The 17094-nt window shown below is 32.2% G+C and overlaps 3 protein-coding genes and 1 long non-coding RNA gene across 5 annotated transcripts; 2 read left to right on the top strand and 2 right to left on the bottom strand.

The window, feature by feature from the left end:
- The first annotated feature begins 1288 nt into the window (after positions 1 to 1288).
- Positions 1289 to 2687, top strand: LOC149903790 (uncharacterized). Of its 2 annotated transcripts, none has more exons than XR_016457325.1 (5): positions 1289 to 1431; positions 1724 to 1958; positions 2086 to 2157; positions 2276 to 2355; positions 2460 to 2687. It is a non-coding gene; the product is annotated as an uncharacterized LOC149903790 (long non-coding RNA). The 2 variants fall into 2 exon arrangements; XR_016457326.1 differs by lacking the exon at positions 1289 to 1431 and adding an exon at positions 1462 to 1635.
- A 2022-nt stretch (positions 2688 to 4709) lies between these two features.
- EMC8-9 (ER membrane protein complex subunit 8/9) lies at positions 4710 to 6949 on the top strand. The gene is made up of 4 exons (XM_090107972.1): positions 4710 to 5049; positions 5349 to 5498; positions 5775 to 5880; positions 6255 to 6949. The coding sequence occupies exons 1-4, from the start codon at positions 4837 to 4839 to the stop codon at positions 6422 to 6424; spliced, it is 639 nt and encodes a 212-aa protein (XP_089964098.1). The 5' UTR covers positions 4710 to 4836; the 3' UTR covers positions 6425 to 6949.
- Positions 6950 to 8323: 1374 nt separating this feature from the next.
- On the bottom strand, positions 8324 to 11960 carry LOC149903788 (alanyl-tRNA editing protein Aarsd1). Its single transcript, XM_090108085.1, has 8 exons — positions 11812 to 11960; positions 11595 to 11723; positions 11078 to 11237; positions 10332 to 10546; positions 10057 to 10163; positions 9740 to 9880; positions 9044 to 9358; positions 8324 to 8478 (listed from the first exon to the last, which is right to left on the bottom strand). The coding sequence occupies exons 1-8, from the start codon at positions 11848 to 11850 to the stop codon at positions 8355 to 8357; spliced, it is 1230 nt and encodes a 409-aa protein (XP_089964211.1). The 5' UTR covers positions 11851 to 11960; the 3' UTR covers positions 8324 to 8354.
- A 2029-nt stretch (positions 11961 to 13989) lies between these two features.
- On the bottom strand, positions 13990 to 14956 carry LOC149903787 (uncharacterized). Its single transcript, XM_090108219.1, has 2 exons — positions 14720 to 14956; positions 13990 to 14468 (listed from the first exon to the last, which is right to left on the bottom strand). Exons 1-2 carry the CDS (start codon positions 14940 to 14942, stop codon positions 14083 to 14085), a joined length of 609 nt encoding a protein of 202 aa, XP_089964345.1. The 5' UTR covers positions 14943 to 14956; the 3' UTR covers positions 13990 to 14082.
- Positions 14957 to 17094: the final 2138 nt, after the last annotated feature.

Here is a 17094-nt window from a genome sequence, read left to right as displayed (position 1 = left end):
CAAATTACTGCATATTATTTAGATGTGCTATTTACTTAATAGTTTTGATATCGGTCATTTGTATAACATAATATTATACTTATGTTAACACATTATAAATTAAATAAATTTATATCAATACCTACTACAACCTAGTATTAGTTAATAGTTTTAGTAATACATATTAGTAAATACCTTTCAAAATCTATTAAATGTATTTTTAGCAAGACGTACCTAGTCATTTAGTCATTTTTTCACTACATACATTTATAAAAGTACATGTAGTGCCTATGATAAATTTATTAAGTGATACAATCTTTGTTCACATTTTCTTTTCTTTTTCTTATTACATTGTAATATCCTAAAATAATATTGTCACTCGTTCAAATATATTTGTAATATGATTGTTGTAATTTCCTGTAAGTAAAGATACATAAATTATTTTATTCTCATAAACAATTATTTTAGAATTAAGAGTTTTCAAACTTTGTATTCTTTGTTGTAAATTCAAAATAAAAATAAAATCGGTGTGAAATCTCCTCCTTTTTTTGAAGTCGGTTAAAAACAAAGCACTCAATGACAACAATACAATAAACAGCACAACCAACATCCGAGTTGGAGGAGGAGCGAGGCAGAATGAGATAAAATAAAGATGATAGACACTAATGTTTTCGAAGATAGATATTTGAATTTAAGAACGTAATATATTTTTGTTTACTTCAGTTCAGCCAATTGCCGTATATTTTAATACGACAAATAAAAATACCTGCCGTATAAATCGTATTTTAAATGTCTATAAATACTTAAATGTGTGTTTTCTTAATAAAAAAAGGTTTCTTTTAATAGAAAGGGTTTTAGGTTAAAAGCAAAGAATTTTTTTAAAGATTGAGCGCCCTATAAGACTGAAAATACACAAACTAGTGCTTTTTTGCTGTTGGTATACTGCCTTTTCGAAAATTGAGTTGGCAACACTGAACATTATCGTCCGATAGCCACTGGGAATATCGGTGTCGGCTCCGATATCCGATATCGGACCGGACAATGTGAAAGACAGACACATATTTCATACATTTTACTTCCCTCCGATATCGGATATCGGCTATCGGCTTCCGATATCCGATATCGGATCGGATAATGTGAAAACGCTCTTATAGTGGACAGACTATAAGTTACGTCAATATAATTATGTATTTTTTTCTAGTAACATTATCGAAATAAAGCCCGCTATTCACGTAAAACTTGACTAAAAATGTACTTTTTGACAAATATGAATGGTAGACTTTATTTTGTATGACGTTTAACGGTTTAACTGACAGGATATTGATAACTTTCAAATTTCAAACATTTGTACAGATTTGAGATTTTTGATAAATTCAAATTCAGTTTTAATTTAAAATGAGTTCAATGATCAATAAACGTTCTCGTTCGACGAATTGGAGTGAGGAGGATAAGGTACGTAATGTACACAAGAAATCTAATAGAATGTACTTATTTCCTTACATGTTTTAATGCTTATTAATAAATATATATTGCTCTTTAGAAAGTGCTTCGAAAATAATTAGTGCTCGAGCGAGCACATATTATATTAGAGAATAAGGATACGTCGACTAATACAAATACAGCAAAAAAACTTGCATGGGAAGATGTTTTGTCTTGGTTATTTTAGTTTTACTTATTCTAACAGTTTCTTGTATTTAATAAATTGTTACAGTGTAATAACATTATTATTGTATTTATATTTCAGTTATAATATCATTTCACTCCATAAAAGGGACTTAAGCCAAATACAAAATCAGTGGAGGAATTTGAAGAAAGCTAAGGCTTCGGAACACAAATTTAGAACGGCAAGAAACATGACAGGCGGGGGACCTCCGCCACCAAGTCCTCCGCCTGAAGATCAAGAGCTTATAGCAGCTCTTCCTAATGAGTTTGTGGTTGATAACAATCCTTTCGATAGCGATGCAACACATGGCCAACAGGTTTATATTTTTTACATTTTCTACTGCTATTATTCCTTAATTTGGAATATCCATTAAGGGATAATAGCGCTATGCATATATAGTTTTTTATTGTGAGATTGAGTAATTATATTTTATATATTTATAGGAAGTTACTAAGGAGTCTGCTGATGATACATTGAAATTGAATGAAAATGATGAAAGCACTGCACATGCATAGGTAATCATATTATATAATAATTTGTATAATATTTTTATCAGTTATGTTATACAAAAATATCAGTATTATAAATAAAATTTATATTATTTTAAAATAATTATTATTTTTTTATTTTTAGCCTGAATTGCCAAATTTCTCCACTGAATTGCCACGTATAAATCCTACACATCATATTTTCAAAGCTAAACCAAAAAAAACGTAAGTATGTAATGTTGAAAATAGAATTTCATGAAATTTCCTGTGCTTATTGTTCAGCTGTGATTTATGTGAAATAATGTTTAATGTTTATGTTATTTTTACAGTGGGAAATCAAATTCCAATTACGAGCATCAATTATTCCTCCTTGCAAAAAAAAGCAGGGAGGAATTAATGAAGCAACAACAAGAGTTGCATCTATTAAGAATAGAGCAAGAGAGGGAGCTTCACCTATTAAGAATAGAACAAGAGAGGGAGCTTCACGAGAAGAAGCTCCAAATACTTGCATTAGAGGAGGAATATTTAAAAAAAATAAATTTTGAAAAATAATAAAATATGGTTTTTATTGATTAAAATAAGTTTCAATATAAATGGCCCTGTTTATATTTTCGTCTTCATCTTCTATATTATCAGGGATAGTTGGATCGATTAATAATTGATTTTCAAGGCCTGAAGGATCTAGAAAAATACAGAATAAAGAATTAAAATATGCTTATTTTTTATGTATTGGCATTATTAAATATACTTTGTTTACATATTAGTTTGCACAAATACCTTGATTTAAAATAGACTCATTAAAGAGTATTGCTAAATTGTGCAAAACTGCACAAGCAACAATAGTGGTCTTGATCACTTGCAGAGACCCTCGCATTGTTTCGTTGAGTATGCGGAATCTTTGCTTCCACACCCCAAAGCAACGCTCTACAGTATTCCTCGTTCGTATGTGACTCAGGTTGTACCTTTCTTCTGCCTGTGTCCTTGGTCTTAATATTGGTGTTAGAAGATGCGAAGTACAAGGATACCCGCTATCTCCAATCAGCTTCCCATGAAATTCATTCTCCTCAAACCTCCGCTTTATTGAGCTTTCTCTATATATGCGGGAATCATGTGTACTTCCTCTCCAGTGACACACAATATCGCAGATTTTAAGGTCAGAGTCACATACTACCTGTAATTATTGTCATCAATATTATTATAAATTAGAAACACATAATAGCACACATAACAATGAAAATTTATTACTTTAAATACACTATGATCAAACTAAAATGTTATTGTACAATGTTCATACTTGAGTGTTAATGGAGTAATGTCCCTTCCTATTAACATAGTACTGTCCAGCCTCTCCACTCACTTTGCGTATCTTAATATGAGTGCAATCTATTGCACCAATGATACGCTTCATCCCGCATATTATGGCCTCAAATTTCCTAATTGCTTTGGCTTCCTCGGTTGAGTTCGACGGCATATTAATATAACGCGAACTTTTAGAAGCTAACGCAATAGCAACATTTCGGGACAAACGGGAAAGTGTCTGTTGACTCATTCTGTGAATGTCAGCACAATCTTCTTGGATCTGTAATGATGACTGAGATCGTTATACAGGCTTTTCTATTGTATATATCCAAAACTAGAGCACAAGTCACATCTACCTCATGCCGGCCCCAATATCGAATAACTGCCATCACTTGCAGTTCCACTGGAATACCGCCCCCTCGAGTGTCCACGCGAAGGTCATCCCGAATCAAATTAATGATTTGTTGCATGTTATTCTTTCCGAATCTATACCTCGACCGTAGTGTGGCCCTGTGGCCGCTACAAAAAATATATTGACACCATAGATTGACACTAATACCAGGTTATTTTAATTCTAGGTTGAAAACTTGTTGAAAAGTAGGTTTTTAATAAATAAGCACTCTCAGAACAATAGATTTATTTAATAAATGAAACGATACCATTTTAAATTTCGCGCTGTTTATGTATGATGTGCGCATGCCTTAATGCTCTAAGGCGCATGCGCAGGTTTTTATTATTTTATAATTTTAATAAAATAAATAATTCAACAATTTCAATGATGAGCCCATACGGACCTAACGGTAAAGAATACGATTTTGATAAAATTTGCCAATTTTGCTATGGATGGGGTGCTAAAGTGTAACTTTTTTATACCTAAAATTAAAAAAAAATTATTTAAAAAAAAACTAAAGGGGACCTAACGAAAAAATTGTGGGACCTTATAGGACCTAACGGAGACCTATCGATTGAGGTCATTTTTGACCCAAAATTCTATGGATGGGGTGCTAAAGTGCATTTTTTTTTATACCTAAAATTTAAAAAATTATTTAAAAAAAAACTAAAGGGGACCTAACGAAAAAATTGTGGGACCTTAAAGGACCTAACGGGGACCTAACGATCAAGGTCATTTTCGACCCAAAATTCCATTGATGGGGTGCTAAGTTTGCACTGGTCAAAAAGCCTTTTGTGCTTTTTATACAATATCAAAAGAAATAGAAAAAAAAAGATAAAATTGACTTATCATATGTCAAATGTCAATCTGTGATGTCAATTAGTCTTAGATGTCAATGTTAAATTGATTATAGGTGTTGAAGTGTCGTGTATTTTATCAGAAAATAAGTTTTTAGCTATTATTATATTAAATCCTATCTAATTTCCCATTCCGAATAAGTAATTGTAACTTCAACAATGGGAGAAGTATCATTTGAAACAAGTGCCTACGCTAAAATTATATTACATGCAGTGAAATATTCTCAATGTGCTGTGAACGGAATACTTCTAGCGGATGGAAGCAAAATTAAAGAGGGGTCTAAGAATCCCGACCTGCATATTGTGGATACGATGCCCTTATTTCACCATAGCCATAGTTTATCGCCAATGGCTGAGGTCGCTTTAACACAGGTAACCAAACCACTCCAATCTTTTTCTAATATTTTAATATGTGAACATAGAGCGTACCTACATAGTCTCTTTTCCTGCCGGCTCTTGGATTTTGATTGTAAATAATACTGTAAAATTAGTGGGTAATCATTGTTATAATTTAAAGTGCTTATGAAGCCTCATTGACAATAACATGTTTGAGATCAAAAAAGCAACACTAACATTTATATTTGATAAGATTTACAAGCTCAAACTGAAATCGAAACATTTTCACTCAAACAGGAACGAGCAACATCAAGTGTATTGTAATTTTTTTATAGATTGAAGCATTAGCACAAGCAGATAACCGTGTGATAGCAGGTTACTATGCAGGATGTGAGAACTTTAACGACAACACAGTGGAGAAGTGTCCAGGACAAAAGATTGCTGAGAAAATTGCCGAACACTTCCCATCCGCTGTGTTTATTGTGGTAATGATTACATTGAATTGGTATTACATGAAATTTGCAGAATTTTTTACCATCTGATTATTGATTAAGTGAAAGTTAGACATGATGATTTCAATTTAAAATTATCTTGTCAGATTTTTTGTAGTACTATTAAATTATTATAAAACCTCTAGCAAGTGAAACAATGTATCTATTGTGTTAAAACTCTGAAATCTATTACCTACTTGATTTTTTATATGCAATAGTCATTCAAATGATCAAATCTGATTATAATAATAACATTTTTATAATTTTAAGGTGGACAACAAAAGGCTTGTTAGACACTTAGTTACACCAGCTATTAAGATTTATAGATACAGTGAAGGGAAGTGGAAACCACAGGACACAAATAAAGTGTTATTCCGTAAGTTATACTTTGATCAATAACAATTCATGCTTATTCTGGATTAGAACATAATAATGTAATTTAATTAAAACAAAAACATATTTGATTTTTGACACTACCCTCAAAAAGTACTATTATTTGTTCATACCACAAAATATAAAATAAATCTTAAATATTAGAGGGTAGAACGTAAATTATATTGAAAATTGTAATTAAATATCGAGCTCATGCTACATGTATCTTGCATTTTATTTATTGCTAGTAATACTAATAGTATTCATAAACTATGTTTATTAATTCATCATCTTTCCTACATTCTTTAGTGTCGCCCCAGTTATGCGAAAGGCATTTTTTATTCTTTAAAAATGTATAATATCAAAATTTATTCTCAGAAACACCTTTAGTACTAGAAACGGTGTCTCATCTCTTGCAATGGGAAGTTTACAAAGAGTTAGTCGACTTTGATAATTATCTAGATGACCTCACACAAGATTGGAGCAATCTGGGTATCGAGAAAGTGGTATCAAGCATTAACGCTGTTAACACTATAGATAGTAAGTAATTATAGTTTCGTTGGATTTTTGTGTAACTGGTAAATAATAAATGTAAGTGCAACATTTATTTATAAAAATAAATTATCAGTTTTTGGTATAAGCATTGAAAACTAGCAAATTATTTAGAAAAGTAATTTAAGTGAATATTGAATAGCATTTATATGCAATTTGTCTTATAATGAACAAGGGATGTAAACAAAAATATGGGGTGTAAGGTATTTGAAATATTGTACGTGATTTGTGGTAAACTCAGAATTACTGACGGAGGTACATTTTGTACATTATTAAATTTCTACATTTTCAATAATTTTACCAAATTATCTATACAGACAATATAAGCATATTATGTATGCTAAGATTTTTATATCTGGCAGTTTTTAGACAATCTGGGATGTGAAATATCTATGTACTATGTTCATTTTATGTAAGAATTGATTATTTTAAATAACGTATATTCTATTTACAATTATGTTTATTCTAATATGAAAGATGTGCCTATTACAGTGTATTTACAACAAACAAGCAAATGCTCATTCTAACCGCTCTATATCAAATTCTTTTAGTGTAGGCAAAGAGCATTTTTTCGTCGGTCTTGAGCGTATACGCACTATGCGGGTAGCCGCATTGCGGGTAGCCGTCCGGCTGACCGCAAGCACAATTATGTACGTAATATTCATTTCTATGCGCACTGTGCGGTCTGCGGTAGCCGCATCGCAGTGCGCATAGAAATGAATATTACGTACATAATTGTGCTTGCGGTCAGCCGGACGGCTACCCGCAATGCGGCTACCCGCATAGTGCGTATACGCTCTTAGTGTATTCGATAAGGTTAGTGTTGCCGAACTATCGATAGTTTGACTATCGATAGTTGACCTTGAAAATAAGTCAGAATATCGATAGCACTATCGATAGTATCGATATTATCGATACTATCGATACTATCGATAGCGTTAATCATGGAATACTATTGATGAACTGCAATAGTATCGATAAAATCGATAGTATTGATTGCCAATAGTTGCTATACTATCGATACTGTCGATAGTATCGATACTATTGCTACTGAATATTGCAACTACAATCGATACTATCGATAGTACTGATACTATCGATAGTTTTGAGCTATCGCTATAGCTAAGGTCACTATCGATGGGACGATATTATCGATAGTATCGACACTATCGATAGTATCGATAGTTCGTTCGATATTGAGCTTCGATAGTATCGATACTATCGATAGTATCGATAGTTCGTTCGATATTGAGCTTCGATAGTATCGATACTATCGATGGTATTGCTATGTGTCGATAGTATTTATGCTTATAGGACTATCGATACTATCGATAGTATCGACACTATCGATAGTATCGATAGTGCTATCGATACTATTGCTTTTCCCCAACTATCGATAGTTAATCGATAGACTATCGATAGTGGACTATCGAGCGGCAACACTAGATAAGGTTCTAGGCAATGCTCTAATACTGAACAACACTGAATACGAGTTTTCGTTTTAAAAGATCACGAAAGAATGCTCTTGCTCTAGCTCTAAGTATGTTTGTTTGATCTAAATGCACCGTTACAAATATGTAAAAATATGAATATGATGAATATTTATTTCTCCTCGTGTTAATGAAACAATGCAAATAATGAAAATTATAATGCTTACATATAATATTGAAAACAATATAAAAAAAATCAATTTTCAGCATTCAAATAACATTTTAAAGTACATATATAAAATCTGTTGACCTGACTTACCAGTAAAAATACTGCTTTTGATTTCTACTACAGTTTTTGGCATTGCATTGTTTTATTAACACATGGTTTATATCTAATATACATTATTTTAAAGGCATTATAGAGTGAATACCGAAATAATATACGGTTGTTTAAATAAAAACACATTTCAAACCACACAAGTTATATTTTTTTTAACTACAGACTATTGAAGTAATCCTCTATGATTTTCTTGCATTTGTTGATGTTCGTCAAGTCACCAGCTTTTCCTTGAAACTTGCCATTTTTAAATGCACCTTTTCCGTTTAATATTTGCGTGATCCTATAAAAAAAATTCTGTTACAAAAACACTTGAAGATTTTCACATGACACTTTAATTTTAATAGTAAAGACATCATCATGTATTTTTTTACAATATTGGATTAAAAAACGTCAAAATTTTTTGTTCAAAAAACAACTACTACTAAAACAATTTCACCACTTTTATGTAAATTTGTAAAAATTAAGTTTACTATTATTAAAGAGACAATCTTCAAATAATAAAAAGAAACGCTATATTGCTAAAAATGTTTCAAAAGCCTGCCTTATTAGACACTATGAATTGACAACTAGTCCATTGAAAAGTTATATTTGGGGTTGCGTTTTTTAGAGGACGCAATTTTATTTTTTTGATGTGTAGGGGGGGCAGTGTGAAGCTATCACCAAGTTTGTGGGGTCGCCACCCTTGTCCCATGGCCGCCATCTTGAAAATAGCGGTTGAAATGGTTTTTACGATATATCTCTTAAACTATTTATCTGATAATAAAACAATGTTAACAATGTTTTATTATCAGATAAGGTCAGGCCTAAAAAATGTAAAATTTCAATGGACTAAACTGAATACTCACTGGGGTCCCAATACATTACAGTGTTCCTCTGGCCCTTGCATCATGATCTGTCCCTCTTTCGGCTTATCGGGTTCTTCTGAAGCACAGAATATGAACATGCCTTCGCTCTCTAAAGCCTTGCATATAACCCTGTTAAAATCAGGCGTCGCTTCCTTTTTAAACATGAATACGAATTTTGGCTTCGGTTCTGCACTCTTTATTTTGTCCACTTCATATTGCGCCAAATCCGAGAGAACGTTTTGTAGATTTTTGTTTGTCACTTTGAGGTTCTTTTGTAATTTTTGCACGAGTTCTTCGTGTTTCGATGCTTCATTTCTGAATGAAATGAATGAATGAAAAATACTTTATTGTACACCTTATAGAATACATTTTACAAACTTAAAAATATAATATAGCAATGTACAGTAGGCGGCCTTATCGCTGGCAGCGATTTCTGCATTTAGTAAATAAGACGTGATGTAAATATTAGCTATAATAATTTTAAAATGATTACATTTGATCAGGCGGGCGTAAGAGTGGTGTAAAATTAAAATAATTTATGATAAATATTATCATTAAATCGAACATGTATATCATTTAATATTTCTTAAACAGTGAATTCTAAAAGGATACATTAAAATGAATATTACATATATTGCCTATAGCTACTGCATTGCATTATATATTGCATTCTCATGACATATAATAAATACTTACTTCAAGAGACCAGTAAGTGCTTTCTCTCTGTCCAGCTTAATTTGGAAAGTTTTCATAATGCGGTCCCCAACAAGGAACCTTAGGTTTGTTTTGCCTTTCTTACCAGGCTCAGCACCAAGAAACTTAATCATTTGCAACTGGCTATAAAAAAACATAAATAAATGTTGTAATTATAACAGTTTTGCTTTATTTAGTAAACAATATTTGCGAAATACTATGAAAATTCGTTACAGTAAGGAAGAGCGGAGTATATTTGAAACAAAGAAAGTAAAGTATTCCAATGTTTTTTTTATGTAAAATACATTTTGTTTTCTGACCTTAAATTAGACACATGAGTGCCACAACACATGTTCTCATCTACATCCTTAATACATATAATTCTGATGGTTTCAATGCAATCTTCTGGCAATCCTCGAGTATGTGCCTACAAATAAAATAATATTTTCATAATAATGTAGAGAATTTTACTCATTATATATAGAAAAAACTGTTACAATGGTCTTATCTTGTATATTATTTCAAGCAAGGAAATTTGCAGTTTCCAGTTTCCTATTGAAAAATAATTTTATACTTATTCAATATCCGAACTTACTTTATCCAAATTAGGATCATTGGCCTTCACAAACTTAACAGTAACAGGAATGGCTGCTCTAATTAATTCATTGCACCTATACTCCGCAGCTTTTAAAATATCGGCATTTACACTAGGTTGGTCCAACTCTACATAGCTCTCGTCGGCTCCAAGCCACCAACTTGTGGTTGGGAGATTGTGCTCATTTTCTAGTATTGCTGAGAGAAGATGCTGACCTGAAGTAAGTAGCAAAATTTTTAAGGTAAGTAAACATATTTTTAAGGTAAAAACGATGATATATTTTACTCAAATCCATCCAGTTTAAATTCAGGGGCCTGAATTTATGTGAACTCTAGGATATAAAACTAACCCTTGTCTAATTTCATAAATATTTCTTCAAATAAATACAAAAGACGTGTGGCACTCGGGTACTGCCGCGGTAAAGCTATTGCATGCTATGCCTTCAAGCCACACCTCCGAGCCCGTCGGAGTGGGGAGCGTGAGGTTTTTTCGTTACGGAATTTCTCGATTCGGTCCCCGCGCTCAAGCGCATAAGGTCCGCGATAGAAGCTATGCAATAGCTTAATAAAATTCTAGTAAGTATGTAGTACTAAAAATGTAATAGGTATGTAGCAATGGTTGGTGGATTGCAGTGTTTTTGCTTCAACAAAAAATATATTATCAGAAACATTAGTGAGGTTGTTTCAAGATATTTGCTTGCTGTTTATACTAAGTAACTTTTCTGAAGTCTGTTTACACTTACCAACCTGAATGTTGCTGCATGTGGTCAAAACGTCTCTGCCAATTTATTTTCTGGGAAACAACCGCACCAACTTCAAGTGGTTTAGTAGTAAAATGGAGTGCCTCTTCACCTTTCCGGAGGACTTGTAATACCTCAAGGTCATTTAACCATCCTTTATCGTGAGGCTGTAATGCATAGAAACAAAATTTTATGTGCCTTTTATTAATCATACGAAATTTATATGAACTCACTTTTTGTTGTTATATTTTTATTATTCAACGTTCTAAGTGAATGAGTTATTGACATAGGAAATGGATTTTATATTATAGAAGGATTTCTATACACTATATTATCTTCTTCTTCTCTTCTATATAAAAATAAGTCGGGTTTTCCTTCCTGACGCTATAACTCCAGAACGCACAAACCAAATTCCACGGTTTTGCATTCGTTGGAAAGGTCTCGGGCTCTGTGAGGTTTATAGCAATAGAATATAGAATATATTATAATAGAATTATGAATAAACTTCGAAATTTTTTAGTTACCTGTCCGCCACCAGCAGGGAAAAGAATTGTATTATCAAGTGTTATTTGATAACCCTCGAACTTTGAAGTTTTCCCATATTCAACTATTGGTTCTTTCGTAGGCTCACATTTCACAACTTTAGAGCTAAACTAGAATAGTAACAATACATTTATCAAAACGTATGTAAGTAGGTCTAGAGGTATTTAAAATAAGTTTGGACAAAAATACTATACGAACCTCTTTCAAGAAACTATCCTCTTGACATTTAAAAACCATTTTAAGATCGATAAGGAATAATACAATAAAGGGTAATAAAATAAAATAATTCGGGTTAATTCAATCTGAATTCTGAAGTCTGCGCAAAAACAAATAAAATGATAAACCGGGTGAACCACAAAAAGAGTCCCGTAGGTACATGCGGCGCCGTAGACAGAGAATCCAATAGACACCGGCAATGCGTGTCGCAGAAAGAGATAAAAAAGAATACGTCACAATATTTAGGGTTACCATGTGAGGGAAAATTTACCCCGCAATTTGTAAGATACAAATCTCTCTATCATTATTCACATAACATAAGTGGATAATAATGAGATATCCACATTACTTACATATTTATACTAATTTATACTAATATTATAAAGAGGAAATGTTTGTAATTATGTATGTATGTATGTATGGTTTTCACGCATAAACTACTGGACCGATTTCAAAAATTCTTTCACCATTAGAAAGCTGCATCTTTACTGAGCAACATAGGCTATATTGCATTTTCAAAAAAATTAGAGATCCTTACCAAAAATGTAATAATGTATCCATAATAAAAATTCTGTCATCGCGTGCGGAATCTATTGAAAACAGAACAAATAAATGTTCTACGGTATTATAGAATGGACCAATATATACAAGAAAGTCCGCGATATTCCATTCAAAACATATAACGAATTTTTTAAAGGGTCAATTTACAGAAAATAGTAGGTATACTGTTTAATACAATGAGGAGGCGTAGTGCGGGACGGGGTGAAGGTGAGGAGGGAAGGGATATTCGCAGGAACTACTTTTATTCCGATTTGAAAAATTCTTTCAGTGTTAGATAGCCCATTGATCGAGGAAGGCTATATTGTACCATAACACTTAGACCAACCGGAGTGGAGCCACACGGGTGAAACGGGTATTCGTAAGTATTAACAGATACACACGTTAATTATATTGACCGACCCGCGAAGGCGCAAAAAAAAACGAAATTTACTTAATAATAATTTATTCTAATAAAAAAATTACATTTAAATTATCTCTAACTTAATTAACTACGTCCCTCCGGTTCAATGTTGGAACAAAGAGTGTCCATTGTCTTCGGCGGGGCAGCGTCGCGGTGGTGGTGATTGCCGTAATACTTTCTAACCTTCGGTTTTGGTTTCCAATCTGTTCATCCTGTAGCTACAATCCAAATTTGTCGTAAATTATCCGGTTCAGGAAAACTGGAACAAGCCATTGAATATTTCAGATCTTTAATTAAATACACACTGCAGAATATATATTAATATTTCCCATAATAGTGGGTAACAATTTGTAGAAAAGTTGGCAACACTAAATTTTTTAGGTTAAACTTTATAATTGTTATTTTTGTGGTTTTTAAACAATGTATTCCTGTCAACAGCACGTGATACACAATATATTAACACGCTGAAATATCATGAAGGCCTATAAACTGATAAAGAGTTGTATACTTACGAGTGAAAAGACAATCCAGGCATTTTCGTTCCACTATCACTTTTACACCCTTTAACGCTACACCGCACCATGGTATTATTTTATAAAGTATTAACAGTAAGTCTAAATCATTCGAAACCAAACATACCATGAATTACGTAACTTATAACATGTAAAAACCGTGGTAAAAACTATATTTTTAAGGAAGACGATAGCTAGCTGTCAAACTTTGTTTATCAAAGTAGGTTGCTATTCTTGAAAAAAGTGGCACGCTGGGTGAAACAAAAAATTTTATCATTCTCTCTCATTTCTTTACACAACACCGGCATAAGTTGCTCTTTTTCTTGTGTGAATGCGACATAAGATATCAATTTGTCTATTGGTTTCTCTGTCTACGTGCGGCGCTGTTAGCGCCTGAAATAATGTTGCTAGTTTATATAAAATACCCCTAGAGTTGGGAACACAGGTTGGGAAAATAGATTTAAATGTCACAGAAAATCTCTTTATTGTGTTGAATATAAACATTTATTTATTTAATATGTTATGTTACATAATATTAGCGAGAAGATAGAGATCAATTATAACATTAACCTATTATTAATGAAGATTTAAGATTCAGTTATATTTTAGCAGTTTTTATTGTTGAGTGAATATAAGTCAAAACCCATTTATTTCAGTATTTTTAATTTAGTAATTAATAAGAATGAATTATCAGTCATCTCTTATATTGTATTGTAGCATTATTTACAAACTTACAAATATAAATTTTTATTTTAAATAATATTACGATCACTTGATGGTTCAACTGCATTGACTATCGCTTTCATTATTTGAGAGGTTCGACTCTTCCGTGACCGTATTAGAGCTTTCCATCGATGTATTTTTTTTCGTTTCGCAGGGCTTAAGACGAAATCCCTTTTCTTTTAATATTCTTCGAAGAGTTGTATTACTTCCTTTAAAGTCAATATCTTCTAGTAACTCCAGGCGCAGTTTATTAACAGTTGGTAATTTATTATTTTCAGAGAAAAATTCATTAATTTTTTTACGAATAACTCCAACGTGATACTCATGGAGATTATATTTTTTTGGATGTGGTCGAATTTTTCCTGGAGTTACCATTTTACTGCATGTCCTGGTTGCAATGTTACCTTCTTTAGTAATCCTAGATACAGTTTTTTCAGAGATACCTGCAAAAAATATATTCATCAATGTACGTCTCGTATGATTGGAACTTAAAAAAGCCGCATAACACTTTAAGGGCTTTTTACTTTTCTGAATAAAAAATAGAAGAAAATATTCCCGATTTATATTATATTATCGCAGTGAAAGACCCTTAATTCTTTAGCATGCTTGCCATTTTACTTTGCAAAGTTACACGAATAAAAAATATCAACTTACGGGTAAAACAAAATATTATATGGCAACCATTAATATTTACCTGTCAAAGCAGCAACTCGAGCTCGAACGTTAGCTAGTGGAATTAGAAGGCCTTTATTTTTCTTTTCCGCTTCACAATACTTCTTCACTCTGAGAATCACTTCTCGGACTCCATCGTCTACTTCTTGTGACATGGTAAACAACAGTCTAAACGTTATTTCTACATATATTCGACAAATCTCTTCACTGATGTAAACAATGACGATAAACGTCATGGCCGACATGTCAAATTTAGTTTATTCATTTCGCCGTAAGACTTGTTTCGTGGCACGCAGAAGTAGTATCACAAACAGCTAATCACAAACTTATTTTCGATTCTTTTGGTTCAGATAAAGTTCACATACGCATGATTGATTGTTTAATATATAAATCAAGAAGCTTATATCTAATACACTGGAGATTTCAGTATGAACATTAACTTGTAACAAGAAAATATGATGTTGAATGACGCTTGTATGTTTTTTTATCCCTTCCCACCCAGGTAGTCAGTTAGGTGTGAAAGGGATAAAAAAAACATACAGGCGTCATTCAACGTCATATTTTCTTGTTACAAGCAATGATATTTTATGTATAGATACGTTATATACTCACAATATATCCAAAAAAATGCTTCATATGCAGTGTCAGGCACACACAAATACAATTTTCATTTTACTTAATTTATTACATTGACAGACTGTATAAGAGAGATGGCTCTAATAAAATGATATAAATAAAAAAGACAAAGATAGTTTGTCACTTCCGCGCAGGTGTAAGCAAAAGTCATAAGAATTCACCAATTAAATATAAATAAACAAATAGTTGCCATGGTAATTGGCATAGATAAACGACACAGAAGGTTCAATGCACAGGTTCAATGTTAAAGGGCGTATTCAGAAAGAAAGCTTGAAACTTATAAGCGCTTATCGGCGCTTGTCATGTTCATATATTTTCCTGTCAGTGCTGTCAACCCGCGCAGGAAAATATATGAACATGACAAGCGCCGATAAGCGCTTATAAGTTTCAAGCTTTCTCTCTGAATACTCCCATAGATGTTAGGTTTCCTGCACAAGTAAATAAATGTGACAATTTCATTTACTATTTTATGATTATTATGATGTCGTATTAAAATGAAAAAAAAAAAATAAAAAACTTTTTTGGAGATATAACTGTATTATGTATTTATTTACTAGCTGTGGTGTTCGTTTAAGTCATCATCATTTCACCCGATAATAACCCACTGCTGAGCATACTGCATATAGTCCTCCTTATAGAACTCCATAAGGACCGATCTTACGCTATTCGTTTCAAGGCAGTTCCCGAAACCCGTACAAGGTCATCACTCCAACTTGTAGGATAGTTATAATAATAGTGGTGCCTAGATGAAAAAAAAAGGATGAAATAAAAGAAAGGATGAAGTATAAGCCTTTTTTATCTAAAACACAAATAAAATTTATGTTCAATAGCTATTTACAGAAAAGCAAATAGCCTTTTTCGTCAGTAGCGATAATCTTTTCTTCAATGTATACATATATTCAACATCATTTTTGCAAACAAACATTTTTGCCATCACGATTTCATTGTACTTATATAATAAATAGATATATTTGTTAATTATATGCACTGTGTGGATTTAAATATAAAATTAATCAAGTATTTACCCAAATCGAAATTAATAAAATAACCGTTCTATTTTCAATAATTGTATCTACATGATAATCTTTGAACACAGTGTACGCTAGCTTTGTCACACTAGTGATTGAAGCAATGTTTTATCCCTTTCATTATTTCAATACATGTGTCAAGCAAGTGTCATTAATAAAGAATTGTAAATTGTTATTTTTACTCTTAAACTGTAATAATTTAAAATATTTTGCTGTGATATGATATTCCTTTATCTTTCTTTATTTTTTTGCACGAATACGTGCACTTTCTGAACACACAGGAAGGCATTTTCGACAACTTTAATGTACCTATAGGCACATGCGCTCACTGGGACCGGTGACAATCTGAATGATTGCATTGGTCCCAAATAGGACCAATTCACGGAATCAGTTTTGGTGCGTTGATGACGTATCTACCTCTTGTTTCTATATATAATATCATTGGTTACAAGACGTTAATGTTCATGGGTCAATCAATTTTTAAAGGTCCCGATCATAATTTTCTCGTATTTTTTTTTTTTACTTAATTTTCAGCATTTTACTATTTCATTTAGAAGATAATTCTTCGTAGATTAAGATTATATAAGCAGCAGTGCAGTTGATTTAATACATTTGTGGATTTACCTTCACGAACCGATCTATTCACGGGAAATAATGTCCTTTGGACAACTTACACAATAGTACTTTTTTAAATGTTAAATTCCCTTAAGAATTAAAACAAATTCTTCTAATA

The sequence above is a fragment of the Colias eurytheme genome, chromosome 12 (assembly GCF_061535395.1).
Source record: "Colias eurytheme isolate Ceu_HAF_F1 chromosome 12, ilColEury1 Martin Lab GWU primary, whole genome shotgun sequence".
Classification (NCBI taxonomy): Eukaryota; Metazoa; Arthropoda; class Insecta; order Lepidoptera; family Pieridae; genus Colias; species Colias eurytheme.
The sequence above is the reverse complement of the archived record's forward strand: the minus strand, read 5'-3'. Positions and strand labels throughout refer to the sequence as shown.

Coding starts and splice junctions, on each gene's coding strand:
- LOC149903787 (XM_090108219.1), bottom strand. CDS start 14,942: ATGTCGGCCATGACGTTTATCGTCATTGTTTACATCAGTGAAGAGATT. Junction 14,469..14,719: donor TCGAGTTGCTGCTTTGACAG/GTAAATATTAAT, acceptor TATTTTTTGCAG/GTATCTCTGAAAAAACTGTA.
- EMC8-9 (XM_090107972.1), top strand. CDS start 4,837: ATGGGAGAAGTATCATTTGAAACAAGTGCCTACGCTAAAATTATATTA. Junction 5,499..5,774: donor CATCCGCTGTGTTTATTGTG/GTAATGATTACA, acceptor TATAATTTTAAG/GTGGACAACAAAAGGCTTGT. Junction 5,881..6,254: donor CACAAATAAAGTGTTATTCC/GTAAGTTATACT, acceptor ATTTATTCTCAG/AAACACCTTTAGTACTAGAA.
- LOC149903788 (XM_090108085.1), bottom strand. CDS start 11,850: ATGGTTTTTAAATGTCAAGAGGATAGTTTCTTGAAAGAG. Junction 11,724..11,811: donor AGGATAGTTTCTTGAAAGAG/GTTCGTATAGTA, acceptor TTACTATTCTAG/TTTAGCTCTAAAGTTGTGAA. Junction 11,238..11,594: donor TCCCTGCTGGTGGCGGACAG/GTAACTAAAAAA, acceptor TATGCATTACAG/CCTCACGATAAAGGATGGTT.